Source organism: Thunnus thynnus, chromosome 2 (genome assembly GCF_963924715.1).
Source record: "Thunnus thynnus chromosome 2, fThuThy2.1, whole genome shotgun sequence".
In the NCBI taxonomy this organism is placed as follows: domain Eukaryota; kingdom Metazoa; phylum Chordata; class Actinopteri; order Scombriformes; family Scombridae; genus Thunnus; species Thunnus thynnus.
This window is the reverse complement of record NC_089518.1, coordinates 17,279,890-17,299,519: the sequence shown is the minus strand read 5'-3', so window position 1 is coordinate 17,299,519 and position 19,630 is coordinate 17,279,890. Positions and strand designations below refer to the sequence as shown.

Genomic DNA, 19,630 nt, shown 5'->3' with positions numbered 1-19,630 from the left:
TATTTCTATCTGGCCACAGAGTTAATGAGCAGCTGTGTTCGTGCTAATTGATTATTCGGCAGTTGTTGTTGCGATATCAGGGTTTTATTAGCATATAAAGTAGGAAACCTGAACAACGGCGAGCTTGTCTGAAACAAACAGCTGGTACTAGAGCCACAATCTCCTCACATTTCACACAGCTCTTTTAAAGAGGCTGTGAGTGGATTTTACACATCAAAGTTAGTTGACGGGTCATGTGGAGTTGTAAACATAGTACTCTCTTATGTATTTCATGAAAGTACAATACAAAATCACAGAAGTACCCTTTTACAGAAATATTTGCAGAAAATGAAATGACTTCTGTGATGCAAAAGGACGGTGAGTACTGCTGATCCCACTGAGAATCAACACCCACTCTGCTGCTTTATACACCTTTCTGTCAATTACAGCTCACTGTTTTAGTTCAACAGTCTGTATGGTTGAATCCCAGTGGCTCTCACCAGCCCCCCATACAACACTAGGGGTAGCCGTCCTGAACATGTAAGCTCACACTACTTGCTCAGTCAGAAAACAAACCGAACCAAAATAAATGAGTGGCTGATTGGAGAGAGTTGAATATTTAACCAACTAGCTGGTGGGCAAAACGAGTTATTTACTGGACCTCTATTGGATAATTGGAGAAACAGAGGACTAGATCTGTAAGTAAGCAACTGTTATAAACTGATTATCATGGCTTAATGCTGTTTTGCCTTCCTGCCCTACAGTGATCGAAAATTGCTAAATGGAGCTTTAAGAGAAATAAAAATAGGCACGGATATCTCTGATTTATTCCTGAGCTATGAACTGTAAAAGTAACAACATGGCGTGCTTTGAACATACCCCTAAACTGGGACAGAGAGAGGAATTCTTTCTGCAATATCGTCCCCCTTTTATGAACAGAAGTTTCCAAATAACAACATCCCTGGAGGGTGACAGTGAAATGGAAGCCACTCACTGTACATTTATACTCCAGCACACGCACATTCCTGTACTAAAACACCCACCTTTGAGTAATGCAGTGAGGATAGCAAGGTCAATGTCCTGATGACCCTCTGACCCCATCCGGAAAACTGTTATCTAGGAGAAAATGAGAGAGACAGACAGGCAGAGAGAAAGAGTGTGAGGGAGAGGTGCATTAATTCTATACAAGTCAAACTGTTTGAAAGTGACTTTACTCATGAGTCATTCTTTTGTTGTTCGATTGAATGTATCAAGGCTTATGGCATAAAGAAATTCAGTCACATCCTGAGCGAGAGCGCTCTCACTCAGGATTTGAATTAAACTGTTTCAAAAAACACTGCTGCTGAGGTGCACACAGTGAGAAGGAGAGGAGAGGAGAGGAGAGGAGATGAGAGGAGGTATTTCTCTGATGTAATAGACTGTGTGTTCTCCTCTCCAGACTCTCCTGTTTCCTCTCTTGTCTCTTGAGCAGAAAATACCACAAAACTCACATATATAGCTTGTTCACTGTAGGGAGGGAATGAAGGGATTCGCTGAGAAGGCAACTGAGGAGAATGACAGTAAAAACATGACAAAAGGGGGGGAGATCAAATGAATATACTAATAGCGCTCTCCATTACCAAAGATCATTCTGTTCTCTTTCTTTTGCTGTGTCTTAACATTTTTTGGATTAGGCTTTAAGGGAAATATTTTACTCTAAGGCCAGTTTATGTCTTCATCTGTGCAGTCTGACATGCCTTTTAGCTGCATTTTTTTTATATCCTGCATGCAATGAACTAATGGTACGATGGATAAAAGCCAAAGTCCAAAGTGAGAGGGAAATCTGAGAAATGGGGCAGATTTTCTGGATTTTTTTCCTGTCACATATAGCCTGCACGTGTATGCATGCCGGTGCTAGCATGTGTGTGCACACATGCTCACATGTGTACATGCATGAAGGGCACCTTGTGGGAGCCATGTACGGGGGAATGCGTGTTCTGAATGCCTGACGAGCTATTCCTCTAATCCTTCCATTCACCCATCCATCTCCTCCCACCTCCCTCTCTTCCCTGCAGCCCATCTCCCTTCCCATCTCCCCCCCTCTAAATGGCTTCATTTCGTAGAGCTCCGGGAATCTGCGGGCTCTGCTGCTGCTGCTGTTGTTGCTGCTGTTGCTGCTGCTGCTGCTGCTTTCCCTTGGGCAATGCTGCAGTGTTGTAGGCTAACCATCTTCTCTCTCCCTCTCTCTTTTCACACAATCTAAATGCACAAAAGTAATTCAATTCACATTGAAGATTTATAGTATCTAGTATGTTGGCTCATTCATCATTTGTACAGCAGATGCCGATGAAATGTTGGCTCCTTATAGAGAGAGAAATGAGGAGACATCATCTAATGCCTTTAACTTGTGTCATGCAATCACTAATAAGGGAAGCATCTAAGTGTGTGTTTGTGCTAACGTGTGTGTGTGTGTGTGTGTGTGTGTGTGTGGTGGTCACATGCCTGTGTAATCAAGAGGTCTTTCTCCAGGTGAAATGAGAGTGCAATAGGATGTGAAGGTATCGATTGAGTTCTTCATGAGCGGAGGCGCCAGTGAGTTGTTGACACAGTGTGTAATTTTACGAGCTTAACCTGGTTAGTTAGCTTAGTGTGTGTGTGTTTGTGTTTGAATGTATGGCCAGTGGCTAGATTATTATTTGCTAGAATGCATCTCCGCCTTCACTCTAATTGATATTAACAACACATTTATGGAGCCATCTGTTGAACACACGCGCAATGCATGAATGTGTGTGTGTGTGCTTACATGGTGACTCTAAAAGGTCAAACTATATGTATGCAAAGCTGTGATTTTCTTCTAACTGGATCAGTTTTAGAAACACCCAATCAGGAATGAGGGTGAGAGAGAGAGAGAGAGAGAGAGAGAGACAGAGAGAGACAGAGAGAGAGAGAGAGAGAGAGAAAGAGAGAGAGAGAGAGAGGGAGGAAGAGGGCAGTCACCTATAATTTTTAAGGATGTTTTATGTGTGAGGTTAATTTTACCCAATCAGTACAGGTTTCTATCTTGGCCACTTGCTCATTATCCTGTAGTTATCATTAAAGCACAATGAAGAGTTACATGCATTCCCTTACACACACACACACACACACACACACAGAGGGTTCTCGGCTGCCTTCAGGACTAAAGATGGATGACGGTGTGATAGAGGAAAGATGATGATAATGGGAGATGTTCGCCTTTGTTTTGCCCCTCCAGGCCTCTCCACCTTTACCTCCATTCCCTCTCTTCCACCCATCATCCTCCAGCTCCCCTGCTTCCTACCGCTAATCTAACAGCAACCTCCCACAGTCACGCTACTTTACCCCCTCCCCCCACCTCCCCTCCCATCTTTGCCCACTTCCTCTCCATTTCTTCCTCCTTCTTCCCTTCCTCCAATCATATCCCCAAGGTGACCCTGTGGATGTGCTCTACCTGTTATCATAGAGCCTCTACAACACGGAGGCTAAGCAACAGAACCTCTATGACAATGCGAGGTTGCTAATTTAATCTCAACGACCCTGCGGAGGGTCATCAATAAGTGTGTGCAAAGGTAAACAGACAGCTTCTCCCTCCTCTGTTTTTATCCTCTTGTACAAGCAAAAGTGCTCTTCAGTGCTTAATGTGAGAAAACAAAAGGGTAGAAACAGCTTCATTGTTTTTTACTCAAGACATAAACTCTCCCATCTGTTGTACATTACATTTTCAATGTGCAGATTATAGCAGCGCTTGGTTAATATCTTAAAACATCTTTAAATCTTCAACTATTTCAGCTGAATGTGTATTTTTGACATTTCTCTGCCTCCACACTGACACTCATCAACTCAGGGGTCGACATGCATGAGACAGGGCACTGACTTGTGTCTGTTACACTCTCTCTCTCTGTTGACAAGAAAGGAGGAGAAGACGAAAAAGAGCAGGAGTGCAAGCGTAACGATAAGGAGAGGGTGACGAGTGGAGGTAGGGATCGGGAGGATAGACATGAGACAGCAGGAAAGAGGAAGCGTGAGAAAGGCAAAGTAAGCCAGAAGGAGAGAGATTTAGTGTTGACATATTGAAGATGGATATAAGAAGTAAAAAAAGGAAGAGTCAGTGCAATCATTCTCAGTGTGACTGGGTTCTGTCGGAGGATTCCCGCATCTTCCCAGACGCTAAGCTATATGCTTAGAGGATCAGACAACTGCTCTTCACACCGCAGTGAGCCAAGCTGATTGGAAAACATTCATCTTCGTTTAACAGGCAAAGACCCTGCTGATGCTGCTACATATATAGTAGGCAGTGAAAAGTACTGTACATACAAGACACATGGCAGACACCACACACACACACATACACATATGTCCACATGGGTTTCCAAAGCATCTTTTACAGTCCATACGTCAACAACGGTAGCAGTTCAGATATGACAGAACCATGCTAACGGTTTCATCTGTGTGAAATTGAGCATAAAAAGTTATGATATGTTTTATTACTTTCTTTATAAACAATAAACTGACAGTTTACAACAGCCAAAACAGAGAAAAGAGGGAAATAAGCTTCTTTTTTTATGAAATTTTTAACTGAAAAACTGCTCTGCTGATAATCAAGAGAGGCATTTTCTCTCTTCGTCTACTATTTATCTTTGTTTGTGGCTTGAACTCTCTATTACGCCTCATTTTCAAATTTACTCTCCATCAAAACCACTGATTTTCCCTCTCTTTTTCCTCTCCTCATTTCTTCAGTTCCCACCCTCCCTCTCTCTCTCTCCATCTGTCCCTCCCACCCTCTTTCCGTCTCTCTCGTGATCCATTTAAGTCACTCTGTCGTTCTCCTCGTCTTCCTCCTACTCATTCTTAGTCTCTCTTGTCAAGGAGGCGAAGGAACATTGTGGGCTGGTGGTTCCTCCTCAATATTTAATCCGAATTAAACATATAAGGACTATTCTGCACTCAATTATTCATACCAAGCTGGGAGATACCAGGACAGTCATCTTGCACTAACTCTCGCAGAGTAAGGGATCGAAATGGAGGGAGAGGGAGAGAGAGAGAGAGAGACAGGGGCTCTTCTCATTTAATAAGACCTAGAATTGGATTCACTCATTTTTAGCAAAAAAAAGAGCTATAACAAGCCCTGATATTATGTAAAGGCATTGATTCTTACAAAGTCTTTTCAGTGTACTTGTTTGACATTCATATGAAATTGTATGAATAAAAGAAACAAGCTGCTTGATGTACATATATGAGGAAGACAATTGCCCTTATGATCCAGACAGATTGATACGCAGTCTATATATTCCCTTTCATTGCACTTTCATAACACACCATATATATGCTTTACATCTGTTACCCTTCTGTAAAACTCGAGGGCGTGCATATTACTCGTTGATTAGCTTCGCAATTATTTCCCCTCCCTCCCTTTCCTGACTTGGAACCTAAGAATCTATCATCTATCGGAACAGATTTTTTTACCGGGAGATGAGCCAGCACGCTCCTAAATTAGACCAAATGAAAGCATAAAGCAGATAACTGGAACTATTGTTTGTAACAGCAAGGAGCACTTATCCGTTCTATAATTCACTGCCTAACTAAGCTCAGAGCAATATATTAATGACAAAATTCATCATGCTGCGTTGTGAAATGGGGATGTTAAAGCAGTAGTGAGGGTTTTATACAGCGAACTATTTCACATTTATAAAAAAAAAAACGCTTAGAGGCACATACATACATACTTAAACATCTCAGCGTGCACGTATTAAGCATCGCAAGTTTATTGACTCTTGATGTGAAGCGTAAACAGTATGATAAACAAAGCAGGGGTATTAGGGAAATAACTGAAGCACAAAATGTCTGCATGAATCAACCAACATGTTGAAACTAAGGAACAAGCAAGACAGAGCCTCTCTTTAGTCCTCCTCCTTCTCTCGCTTACCCTCTCAAGCAGAAACACACACACACACACACACACTCTCCCTCTATCCCAGCCAGTCACCTTTAGTCTTTCTATTTTCCTCCTACTCTATGGTTTTCCTGCTGCAGAGCCAAAAAATAAAGAAATAAATGTAAAAATTGGCCGCCCTGGCACACTGGCAAACACGCACTGTCAATGTATCTGTCACACACACTTACCCCTCTTAGTATGAAGCACTGACCCAGGATAAACCTGCATTTGCTGCCAGTGTCAATGTGTGTTATCCAACCTGGTTTTGTGACCCGGACCTGGGTTTTCTCACAGGTTGGATTTGGTGTACGAGGGTAAAACAACTTTTCTATGTTACCCTATTGCTATAATATCTATCTTATAGTAATCTGAAACTCGTAAACCCTGTTCAAGTTTCAGTTGATCAGTATTTTGTGATAATCTTCAGTTGCATGCCACTTGTGGGACTTTACAGTTTGTTATTTTTTTGTCTGTTGGTGCGTTATCTATGTTGCAGATGTCTCAGCAGTAACATAGTGTTACTGGCTTCTCACATCATTCATGATGACACACACCTTATCCGTTTTAGTGTTAACCAGTCTGTGTTTGGTCCACCGTCTTCTTAATGTCTTGAGCCAGTCCTTGACGGGCTTTGGGACATAAGGAGCTGTCTCTTTTACTCATTCTCACATTTCTTTTTTTTTCTCTTGCTCTCTTACAGTTACTCCCCTCCAATCTCACACACACAGACACACTCAGATCTGTGGCTTTCTGAGGGGGAACCCCTGTGATGCCTATCAGCCTGATAAATAGAAGACTGGTGAAACCAACTCAGTGAGGGAGAGATAAAGGTGCCAGACAGCAGAGAGTGAGATGACACATCTGTCCTGCTCTCATTCTACAATAACCACAATCAACTTGGCTTTTCAAGACTCTCTGCATGGTGCACGGGCAACCATAATGATTGCAGTGTGTGTCCGCTGAGAGAAGCCTGACTTTTTATGGAAGAGGATTGCCTCTACTGAATGCATTACCAGGGAGTATGCTATCAACATTTCATGTCATTGGTAAATGTTTTATGGCATTGTTAAGACTATGAGCCATAGATGACTGCTTATTTTTACATTCATACATAAAATATGAAGTACAGACTCCTGGATATGAACACCTATCCACTGTTGGCTTTCATTGTGTCTACACTGTGCTTTTTCTGATCATATAGATGTATCAGTTACACAAGTTTACACACTAGCTGTATCGCCCACTGGATAAAGAAGCATGCTAAAAAGTTATTTTTCCCTTTGGCAGTAGGTGTAATATGAGGAAAAAAACACTAATTGGTATGTAAAACACACATATTTATGCAAATGTGAGGTGGGGTTGGTGGACTATAGTATTTCCTGTATAGAAAACACTTGAGTTTTATTCTTGCTCACTATGGCAGTGGTAACAGTTGTGTAAATTCAGACAGAGGCAGCATCAGATTATCTGAGCTCTACAGCTGCTCTAGCTGAATGATTCACACCGTATTGTTCTGCTCTGGTGTATTGTGTTCAGAAGATCCATCAGTGTGAGCATCAGTCAGCTACTGGAACCCCACTGGGGACGCAATCAATCCACTTATACGCTGCACAACCATGACCAATGCTCGGCTGCCTGAAAAATACTACACTGAATCATGCTACGTGTCCTGTGGGTGTGCATGTTTCTGTGTGTGTGTGTGTGTGGCTTGCATGTGCATGTAATTTAGATATTTCATTTGTATGATTCAGTGCTTGACAATTACTGTAATAACTAAAACACATGTTACAAGGATTATCTACGATTAACAGGAAAGACTAGCGCATGACAAATACCTGGTCGAGTCATCTTAAACCTTCCAGCCCTCAAGTTTTGAGAGGCTTAACTGAATTCTAGTTTTGTATTTTATTTTAAAAGTTGTGATAAAATGAGGCTTAGGTATGTGTGTATGCTACCAATTCTAATTTTTTTTTTTTTTCTTTGCAAATTACCACTGGCAGCCAGCAGCACTGATAGTCACTAATCTGACAAACACTCCCCTCCTTACAAAAGACATAGAACACAATGTTCAAAGTGAGCTGAGGCGAGAACGACCAAGTGGTAAATAAGTAAGAATTGCTGCAGAGCTAAGATACAGTAAACACTGCTAGCTTTCTGTTTGGTACACACTGCTTTATTAAGGATTTGTTACTCATAATCTTGTGTTTGAGGGTGTGTGTGTGTTTGTACGAGCACTTCATGCGATACCGTGCTGCACATTTTCAATCACGATGTGCGTGCCACACACCATTAATGACTGTGTAAGTTACGGTGGCGGTTATGCCCCCTGCTATTGTGATGTAATGATTAACACATGCGCAAAAACACATATACATACAAATGCAGATAGGTATGACATACACACACACACACACCACCTTTCCACACATGGCATTAAACAGCATCAATAAGAGGCTGGTTTCATGTGACTGACAGTGCTCTAAAGGGACTGAGACTCCGCTCCAGGGAAGAAGGATGTGTTTGACAGCTGTGCTTGATGTGTGTCTTGACTTAAACACTGCCAAAGGGGTACAGACTCTCAAGGTGGAGGCCATTTGGTCCCAAACGTCATCTGAATACATTTACATGCACTTAACATTACATGTCATACATAAAAGATGGGGTAATAATTGCTTCAATAAAAGTTTCATGATGAGAAAGCTTCATTTGACAAATCCATTTTGCTCCTCCTTCACAGATTTTTCATTTTTGGACCTCTTTATACAGCAGAGACATCAAAGCTTAAGTTAATGATGTTATTGGTGTTATTAGTGGTTTAATGGTGTGCGTGCGTGCGTGTGTGTGTGTGTGTGTGTGTGTGTGCGTGCATCTCTCTTTGTGAGTGTTTCATGCATATATTGCCGTTTCTTCAGCTGCAAATATACACATACAAAAAGTGTGTATGTGCATGGATGTTTGCAGGGATGTGTATGTGTGTCTGTAAAAGACACTCACCAGCTCCTTCTTCTTCATGCACTCCATGAGTATGATGAACAGATGTTGGGCCTGTGTGCGGCTGTAAGTGAAAGTCTTCTGGATGGTCACCAGCAACTGGTCTCTTAGAGACTCATTAATTATGCTGGAGGTGTAGAAAAAAGAAAGGAGAGTGTCAGGAAGGGGGTCAGGCAGAGAGAAGGAGAGGAAGACAGTGACGGGGGAAGCAGTCAAATTAGATTTGTTTGTCAGTAAGTGGAACCAAGGTTGACTGGGACTCTCAGCGCTATTATGTCTTCTGAAAGTTTACCGTCATCCGTAACTGGATATATGAAGCGGTAAAAACCATTGAGAATTCATTATGTGTCTCATGAGAAACCGAAAATGTTTACTTGTGTGTTATTAAATTCATGCATCAGCACATTCTTTTGAGAGTTCTTGCATCACTCAGTTTTTATACCGATACTATATATTTTCCCTTAAAATGCACAGAATTACACTGTTGCTGTAGAGCTATATACATAAAATTGTGTGCTGGCTGAGTCAAAAGCCACTTTAATCATTTAATAATTCAAATGTTAACACTGTCAATCACTGTGATTACAAACAATCTATCGAAGAAAACACAAGACTTCCACAGTGTGTAGTGCATTTTTCTATATTATAGTGGTTGTCCTTGGATTACAGTTTAATGTTCACGTGTGAGTGCATACCCTCCCTCCTCAGAGTATTTGTGTCCAAAGGCCAAGATGTCTGAGGCTCTGCCGCTGCCATCGCACACCACCACAGGGACTGGAGGTGTGTCCCTGAGGTACTCCAGCACTATGGAGATCACGTTAGGGCCTCCCTCTACAATCAGAGCCACCACTGGCACACCCTGACCGATACCTGCACACAAATACAGAGTGGAAGCAGGAGAAACAGGGGGTGAGCGAATGATCGGAGAAAAGAAAAGAGGGAGGAACAATACAGAAAAAAGGATAGAAATGTGAAAGACAGAGGAAGAGTAGTCAATAAAGAGGGTTTGTTACATCAGCAACACTTAATCCATGAAAAGAAAAACTCAATTCAAATTTGCACAAGGTGCAAATGTGACACCTGCGATGTCTCCTGACTCTATTGTCAGGACACTGTACGCTTCCTAATTATGGTCGAGATTTTTCTAAAGAGCACCTGCACCAAAAATAACCAGCCCACTTTGTGCTCTGTTCCTGTGACATGGGCATGTGTGTGTGGTTGTGTGTGTGTTTGATAGTTTTAGAGATAAATCCCCCAACTGCTTCATACAAAAATGGCTCCTTGCTTGCTAATCACAGGCTATTTACGGTAATTACTCATAATTAGCAGGTGGGTTTTTCTGCACACGGTGAGACTACATACAGGAGAGGGTACTGTAGATATGAAAATTGTTCAAAGGAATTTCCTGCCTTCTCCTGGCTGCTCCTCTCTCTTTAGCGTCTGGTGTCCTCTCAGTACTCTATTTCTCATTATATCTCTGAAAATCCCCTTTAAGAAATAAACCCTGTAAACCCCCCCAGTCCCATCCTCCTTTACCCCCCTGTGTTCTTTCCCCTTTTAGTAGTCTCAGTCCAATCCATTTCCTAAACCCTTCTTTCTCTCTCTGTTCTTCTTTCCATAGCCACTCCACTCTTTTCCTCTTCCTCCCATCCTGTTTCATGTGGTTGTGTTTTCTGCCGGGTGTTTTGACTCTTCTAATTCAAAAGCCGTGTATCTTCCCCACCCAGCACCCTCATCTTGGTCTGCATAATTCACAGAGGAGAAAGCATAGTCTGTGTCTTAAACACGCAGGCAGACGAGCACATGCAAATGCATGCTTACATACTGTTTGCTCACATGTGCACACACACACACACACACACACACACACAAGCACACACACACACATTCAGAAGCATACCCACCACACAGCCTTGCACAGCCTTGCAAGAGGGACAGTTACATAAGGAGAATATTTTAGGGGCCTCGCCTACAGTACTTCAAAGAGGTAAAACGTCACTGTGCTACAACACATCACATGACCATACATCAACCGCGCAGAATGTGAGAAAGGAGCAGACTAATGACTTGTGTTTTGTATCTGATTATTCCATTTCTTTTGGATGTCTATTTTGGCTGTTACCTGCCTGTGTGTGTGCGCACGTGTGTGTGCGCTTGCAGTTGTGTCGGATCAAGCATTGATATTGATGACTGGTGAGCTTTGGAGGCAACGCTGCAGTATCTAAAGCAGATTATTGTTCAACTGAAACCCACCGAGGAGCAGATGAGGAGGGGAAAGCACAGCTGTGTCATGGTTAATTGGGAGGAGAAAATTCTGCCTGCGCGCACACATGCACACATACTCACACAGATACAGACAGAGGCATGCGCACATGTGAGGAAACCACAAATTAAATACATTTCTCTTTTGCCTGACTACCCAAAAACAACAGGTGCATTTTAGGGTGACATTTGACCTCCCCTTCACAATAAGTTTTTCTAATTAGCTTTAGCCTCAGCTACTGTATGTATTCTTGTGGGAAATGTAGATGACGTAAACATGAGGAAGCCACAACAACATTCATCCTATTCATTCTAATTAAAACAAGTTTTTCCCACTTCATTCTGCGGGTGCCCAAAGTGTACACGAATGGCGTCAAAATTTGATTTTTTGATACAATCTTGTTGCTTTTACATTTTATTTTACCCAAGTGCTCATTCTCTTACTGTGCTTTTTAGTTTTACAAGTACTCTTTTAACTTTTACAGACATTTGTATTATAATGTATGTGTGTTCGATTGTGGCCGCCACTACAAAAACAGCCACACAGCCAGACTCTGTTCCTGGAGGCTTGTGTGGGAATTGAAGCCTTAAACTTAACAATATTAATGCTCTGCCAGCTGCTTCTACTGAAATTGCAATTTTATACTCTTTTTAAAATATAATCCTCTGATTGTTAGAAAACTGAGAATCCTTTGAATTATTTCCTCTGTGGAGGCGAATTCTATGGTCTGAACATTCCCTTTATATCGAATGAAACACTACGTATTTGAATACACGGACTGTAGTAACATGAGCCGGCACTTTTGAAAGAATATCTATTGTTCTAGATGGAAATGTAAACTCATAGCTTGAGAGCTAATCTGTTGAGAGTATTTAGTGAAGATGCAATCCTTCTTGACAGAGTTTACAAAGTGTTTACTCTGCAACATTGTTATGCAGTGGATAAATTCATCTTTTCTTCTCCCAATTTCTTTCTATACTCCTTACTTCTATACTTCTATATATACTGACTATAGTGTGCTTCTTTATGTTTGCTAAGCCAGAGGTTCGGTGGGACTCAGCTCTTTATTAATAGCAGAAGAACATGTGCCCTTATAAGAGAAACCCTTAACTGACCGTTTGCTGAATCCTTCCCTCAAATTATAATTTAGCAACCATACTAGAAACAGCAGGTCTGCAAAGCTTTGGATTTCTCTGCATGTTAAAGCAGTGTGTGTGGGACTGCAGTTTTAGCCTTTCCAAAACCAAAGACCAAAGGAATGGATAGAAAGTGTGTTTGGCTGCTATAACGTTAGCATATGTGGTTTTTGGCTACAGTGGTAACCAGCAGTAACCTAACCTAGCATTACTTTCAAGGGCAGGAGTCACTATATAATCAGCTAACTACACAGTTTTGTGGGTTTACAGGCTGTGTTAAAAAGTCCTGCAACTCCGCTGTGTAGAAGCAGGTCATGGATTGTACTACTGTATATCAGACTGGAGGTGATGTTGGGTGTTCTGTACTGTTCTTTATTGGATTTGGGGAAGTGTACATCCAAGACAAACTATTTACCGAAGATATTACCCCAGTATTATGTTTACCAAACACAGTTAGTCCATGTCCTCAAAGCCTTTTTTCTTGTAGCTTTAAAGCTGAATCATACTGTCCACACATATTATATTGAAGATGTTACATTTTTTCCTTGTCAAACTGAGGATCCTGACTTTTGTTAGGTATATGTAGTTTTAGCCTCAGTCTTTCAGCGTAAAATTATGTATCACCTTTCGTGACTGAGGGTCACTGGCTGGAAATGATGAGACCGCTTTTGTCTACATCTGTCTGTCATGTGTGACTCTGCCATCTGATTCTGAGTACCACTGTAATACAAAACTCTTCTTATTCTTAAACTATACATTTTTAAAATCAGATTTTCATCCGTCTGTTAGATAAAATCCCAGATTTCGGGGCTAAAAGCCTTAGAAAGAATGTGCACATTTTTAAGTCTGTCTCTACTGGATTGTCAATGCTTTCAGCCTCTCCATCCCCTCTTCCAGTATTGAAAGTATCGAAGCACCATTCACACACTCCAACGCATCAGATAACACAATCGTCAGAACCCCCTACTCTCTCTCTGGCTCTCCTTTCTCTCTGTATCTCATCCATTGTTTTAAGCCAGTGCCCACACCTTATCTCTCGGGTGGGAAACTTGCCTGAAAAAGTGAGAAAAAGCAGGGGCAGATATAAAAGGACAGAGGTGGTCGATGAGACTCAATGGCCACAACTTTCTATATTTACCCGGCCCGAGGGACGCGGAAGTAACGAGGAACAGAGGGAATTAGGGAGGGAACGAGCTGCGTGTAAGCGAGACACACATAACATGCTTAAGTGGTCCTAATTAAGGATCCAGCAATGACTCATCCGCTGCGTGTGTGTCTGTGTGTGCATGAGTGTGTGCAAGTGTCTGCCAGTTTGTCCTTGTACATGTCAAATTAGTATCAGCATGACTGGAGGAGGTGTGCTACAGTATGTGGGTCGTTGTCTTTGCACCCCTCCCTCCACACACAGACACAAACACCATTATCCTAGCAACTACTAAAGCAGATAGGAAACATCAGATCTGTGAAGGCAACATGACTCGACAGGCTACAGAACAAAAGGGCAGGGGGTACGGTACATTAAAAGGGCAAAGCTTCTCTCAAACTTTACTTTTTTTTTTTTTTTTTTTTGTCATGTTGTGACATCAAGATATCCTGTCGTTTTTGACCTACTCAGAAGAATTCAGTTTGAATCCGATGGTCTGTGTTACATAGTCACTGATAATTTGTGCAAAATTATGGTGTTATCAAGGCCAAGTGAGCCTAAGAGAATCAATCATGAATGGTGTCACTGGCTGGGAAAAGACACTGCTGCAGGGAAATTGGGTTTAAAGGAATTTTATCCCATTGATTTGTATGTCAAAGTGTTGTGAGACTCTGTGTGTGTGTGTGTGTGTGTGTGTGTGTGTGTGTATATACGTTTGTATAATTACATCTCTCCATCTTATAATCATGCATGTCTCATTTGGGAGGTGGTGAAGATGATACAGTGTGTTTATGTACTGTTGTACACACACATGATACTGTAATCCCAGTATTATCCCACCAAGTCAAATAATGCAACTAAATGAGTTGAATTGGTATCGATTGATTCAGAATATTAGATGACAACTTTTAATCAGTTTCTTATGTAAAGACAAAAAAGAAGTTTGACTGGTTTTTGCTAAGATGTCATGTGGATTCAGCTCACATCACGTTGCATCAGAAACTAATAAGATACCTTATATATCTTTACTCTGCACTGCCTCTAAAGGATCCATAAAAGCAACAGTAAACATGTCATCACACCACAAGTGCTGCAGTCTCCCCTTCTGGGCAGCCATAAATATGTCACCTTGTTTTGACTTTCACTCCAGTCAATCAGTGTAATTTTGGAAATGCTAGAATGCAGTAAGTCAAATTGAATTTATTGTATAGCTTCTGATCATGATCAAATTCCTGGAGGGTTTGTAACACTCATATTAGGAAACAATAGGTGAAAAAGCTTCACTTTCACCTGTTGTGCCTCCTTTAAGACAAGTTGTACTTAGTCAGATGGTTGCTTTTACCATCGCAGTTCACACTACCGATCATGCAACCCAATTCTTTCCACACCATATAACAAGTTGTCATCGATGCACATCCTCAACCTGGAACTATACCTGGAGCAAGTCTTGAATCCGACTATGCCTGCTACTGACTCTTTTATCTCTCAACCACAGGGTTGAACACTCTGGCAGGTCATGTTTATCATTTTGACGTGTTTTTTGTGGCCATTCGTGCATGAGCACACCTTACCCCCAGATGACTTGAATTGAATTGTCCCCACGCTGTCTCTATACGCTTATTCTTGCGTGCCTGCAAATATTTTATGTACTGATCCACACCCACAGTGTCGCTTCCGCTGATTTAAGCAGTCGTCAATACTGCACCTCCTCATGAACCGAAACCGCTGCCCAGGAGGCTCATGAAAAACTAATATTAATGTAGGTGACTGATAGTTTTGATTAACTTTTAACTGACCTGAATTAACTTTTTAAATGTAAATGGATTTTAAATGTCAACATACAATGTGCACATCATTATTTTCCTTGTGTTTCTGCTTTATTAAATACAGTTACATTCATCATTGGGTGACATTTCTAAGCAATATTCAGACTGTGACACTGCAGCTGTGTGATATCTGTCAAAGCACAAAAGCCGCCAAATAATCCAGTTGGTCACACACTTGGACAGCACAAAGAAGGGTTATTTTAGTATCTGAAAAATCAACAACAGCATTTACGATGCTTGAAAGAAGAGCATTACAACCCTCTTGACTTCCCATGTACAGTACCATAGCTTAACTATAATCTCTTCTGTATGGGCTGCTCCATGGTGGAGGTCACAATGTCATGGCTAATCTCCAACGAGAGGCCTTACTGCTTCTGGATTCAATTACCCATGCTACTTCATCTTTTACCTATACTGTGATTAATGAAACCACTGCTATAGGAAGGTCAGTGAAGGTTACGCAGTTGACACACAGGTAAAAACACACACACACACTTATACCTACTGTATGCACGTATTCAATATACAGTACAAGGTACTTATGCATCCTTCTTTATATTCTTAGTAATTTAGGTGCACTGGAAGAGGGAGCACTCAAGGTGCCTCATTCATTCTTGCATAAATTGATAACTTACTTCTTGCTTGGCCTGGAATAGGCATCCAATTTAAGACTGCAAGAACGAAAGTGTATGTGAATAAGATGCAGGGTTTGCTTATTTTGCTCTTGTTCAGTTTTAGAGGGAAAATAAGAAAACATGAATGGATGAGGATCATTATGTCCATTCTCTCACTGTTTTTTCAGTGAAGACACCTCAAGGTAATATTTTGTCTCACTGCCTGCATCCTCCTCTCGCTTTACATATTTCTCTTCCCTCTTTGCAAACCCTCAGTGCCTTTTATCTGTCTTTATTTTCTCATTCTCCTCTCTTCCTCTTTTATTTTTCCTCTCTCTGATGCAGGTGTGTGATTAAAAAGCACTACAGCCACTGCTAGAGACATGTCAAAAGTGCTGTGCAATGTTTGAGTGAGCTGTGCTGAATGGTGCCAATCATTTTTGTGATTTTTTTTTTCCATCTTTGAGTTTGACTGCCAGCTTCAAGAGATGGAAAGGAGTAGTTAAAGAGGAAAAAAATGTCCCAGTGTGTGGGACTTTTAAGACCATAAATGAAAGTGTGTCATTATGAACTATAAATACAACACTTTTTTGTTTTATCAATGATTCATCAACACTTACATTTGCAAATAATTATGGAATGTGTGTTCATGATCACTGTTGCTGCATGTTAAGTGTCTTGTGTTGTGTCACAGTAATCCAGGTTCATTTGCATCTGAATCTCTGTCCATGTTCAACCACGCTAGACCACGCCTGGTTGAACAGATCAGGAAAGAGCCACGCATGTTAAGCAGCGCACAGAACTGAGCATTTACTCTAGCGTGTCAATGTGCTGACTGCATCCACCATATTTACAGTTTCTGCAACCCCAGTTGCCTGTCGTGAGATATTTATTTTGTTTACACCCAGCCTTAGAATTTCTTGTCCACTTTGCACCGAAGTGGGTACAAAACCACAGGAGTCAACACCCTCCACAACATCAAATATACAGTAGAGACTGGAGTATATCTACAAGTATGTGGAAGGAAAACACATACACACCTTGTCACCATGGGTGGTGTTAAAAGGTTTAGGGGCTGCACAACTGTGCTCCAATGATGAGTTCTGACAAGTGCCAATGTTGTCGCCATAACTTGAGATGGAAATGTGCAAAATGACCACAGCTATCTTGTGGCAAAAGGAAATCAATATGCAGCAAAGGTTCTGTAAATTCATCACGCCCTAGAAGATTTGTTGAGATGTTTTTTGCAATATTACATGTTTAATGTATTATGTGTTTTTCTAGCTGAACCAAAACATCCATACATTTGTTATATAGAATGGATTCACATGTTTAAAAACTCATAATATTGCGCAGCCAATTTGATTGCTACAGCATTTCCACCAGTCAGATGGTTATAGCCGTTGCATAGAAAATTGCACACTGGCACAGTAGGATTAGCTACAGGATTGCCTAGACATCACAAAAATACCACAGGGGGAGATTACGCATATCTATCAACCACACTTCTTTTATCTTGTGTTTGTGTGCAGTGTGTGTGACGGTGTGTTAAGAGAAAAAAAGGAAAAAAAAAGAGCTTGTGGTTATGTGTGGTCTACAACCCACATGTCAGGTCATTCAAACTAAACTGCTTTTTCCCTCTTTACTTTCTTTATCCTCATTTCCTTGACAGGACTCCAGGCTACAGTTGGATCCCACAGGGGCCCTGCTGTGAGGAAAATTGATGCACTGCTCGATTGACCGTGGACAGGTAATCAAATCAAGAAATGGTCCTTGTCTTCCAACCCTACAGCAGTAAATGAGGAAGTAAGGGATACACATGCACTATGTGCAAAACATCATACTGGCACATACACATACAGCAATCGCACATTTAGACATGTGAGCAGCATGTTTACTTGAAAAACTATGTAATAGCCGTGCTACAAGAGAATGAATTTGTGGTGTGTTTATGTCCTTTTGGTGTATGTTACCCTATTTTGGGGTGAAGCTGTGCTCAGGGCTGTTTTTCTAGTGAAGTTTTATTTAGTACCTGGGGATTAAAAAGGGGCCCAAACTTCACAGCCAAAAGATTTGAAAATTAGCACTCAAGTTGAACTTGTTGTCCTTCTTTGAGTCATGACTCGTTCAAATCTGAATACAGAAATGATACACATATTTTTAGACTCGGTGTGACTTACACCTCTTATGTGTATCATCTATAAATCATAAAAGGAAGACACTCTCTATAACTCTAGAACTGAGAATCATCACATTTTTAAGTCTTCTTCAGGATTAAAGTAATCCAGTTATCTGTACATACAGTATGTGCAGCCATTTATAGTACATTGGCTAGTCTGCAGACAGAAACTGCTGATATCTGATTCGGCATACTTTTAATGGCACCAATTTGTCAAAATGTGAAAAAATAAAGGCTAAAAAAACGGGGCGCAAATAGTAGCCCACAGCTACATCAGTGAATCCACAGCAATGTTGTTTACATCCCCCAAAGCATTATGGGAACTGTAGTTCCAAAACTGAGAGCATGACAATCCCCTAAATCAAAGTAAGACAATGAGCAAAAAATAATAACAGAAGTGACAAAATCCATCAATATAGACTCTTTTCATGTTGACACTCTCCTCTATCCTTTCATATACAAACCCTGACATGCAGGCAAAAAACGTAATTATCACCATCTGAAATTGGCTTGGGGATGCTGGTAGGTTGGTGGTGTTGTGGGGGAGCAGTTGTCTCAATTTTGTCTGGGACTTTGAAAATCCCTGCTGTAGACTATACAAAAGTGTTTTTAATTGTGATGCAGTTCAGAAACAATTGCCATAAAACTAACAGGGCTATCTCAAATTAGCTTTATGATAGTGTTGTAAACCTAAAAATTTCTAAAAAATGTTTCAATGCCTGACCACAATAGCTTGATTTACTACATGTCTTCAATCTAATTTACAACATGTCCAGACAAAAGAAGGTACTTGCTTTGATTAAATAAAGAGGATTCAAAGATATAAATACTATGAGTATAAGAGTGATTTTGATCGGGGCTATGGATCTATTTCTGCTGATAGAGCACTTGTGACATATTGTAACTGTTGCCAACCGGAGTGTCAGGTTATAAAGCTGAAGCTACTTATCAGTGTGACCTCGGACACTGCTGAGGTTAAGGTTAGTGTGAGTCTGTGGGTGATGGCTCTGTGTTACGGATGGCCAGCAGAAGAAATACAGTACACATAATCACTTCTCTCCTTGTTTCATTAGTAGACCCCATGCAGTATTAGTCCTCACCTTGGATGCGGATACAGGTTAAAACAAGTCAAATGATGAATTTAAATTAGGAATGTTACCATTATATGGATGGTCAGATGCTTGTATGACGACTGGGCGTCCCTTTGCCTTCCCAGCCCCTTTTGTATGAGTCCAGGCATAGGATGACAAAGGGAAATCCATAGGTCACATGACTGGATGATGAGCAGAGAGGAAGTACATTTCTTTACCTGTCAACCTAAGGGCCATTTTTTAAACCCCTGAAGCTGAGGAGTTCAGAGAAATGTGGCAGTGATATAGGTAATACCCCCATAAAAAAAAAAAAAAAAGTTTCGTTGTGAAAGTCCCTATCAGAGAGCATCAGCAACCCATCTGACAGGGAACAAAAATAACGCTGACAAAGGTCTGGGTCATGATATTGCTCTCGACACTGTAACCATGTATCCGTTTGGTAACACCTATTTCCTGACACTCTTGGTTTTTAAATAAG

The 19,630-nt window shown here is 41.1% G+C and overlaps 1 protein-coding gene across 5 annotated transcripts in view; it reads right to left on the bottom strand.

Annotated features, from left to right (window-relative positions):
• The window catches only part of trpm3 (transient receptor potential cation channel, subfamily M, member 3), a 149,948-nt gene that overhangs the window by 33,848 nt on the left and 96,470 nt on the right, over positions 1 to 19,630 (bottom strand). For 4 of the 5 annotated variants that reach the window (XR_010931055.1, XM_067607102.1, XM_067607114.1 and 1 more), the window contains 3 exons: positions 9,595 to 9,769; positions 8,903 to 9,026; positions 1,023 to 1,095 (listed from right to left, as the gene is read on the bottom strand). Coding sequence is in view for 4 of the 5 variants with exons in the window: in XM_067607102.1 (XP_067463203.1) it covers positions 1,023 to 1,095; positions 8,903 to 9,026; positions 9,595 to 9,769 (372 nt within the window). In the remaining variant the exon portion in view is untranslated. The other variant, XM_067607119.1, reaches the window with a different exon arrangement.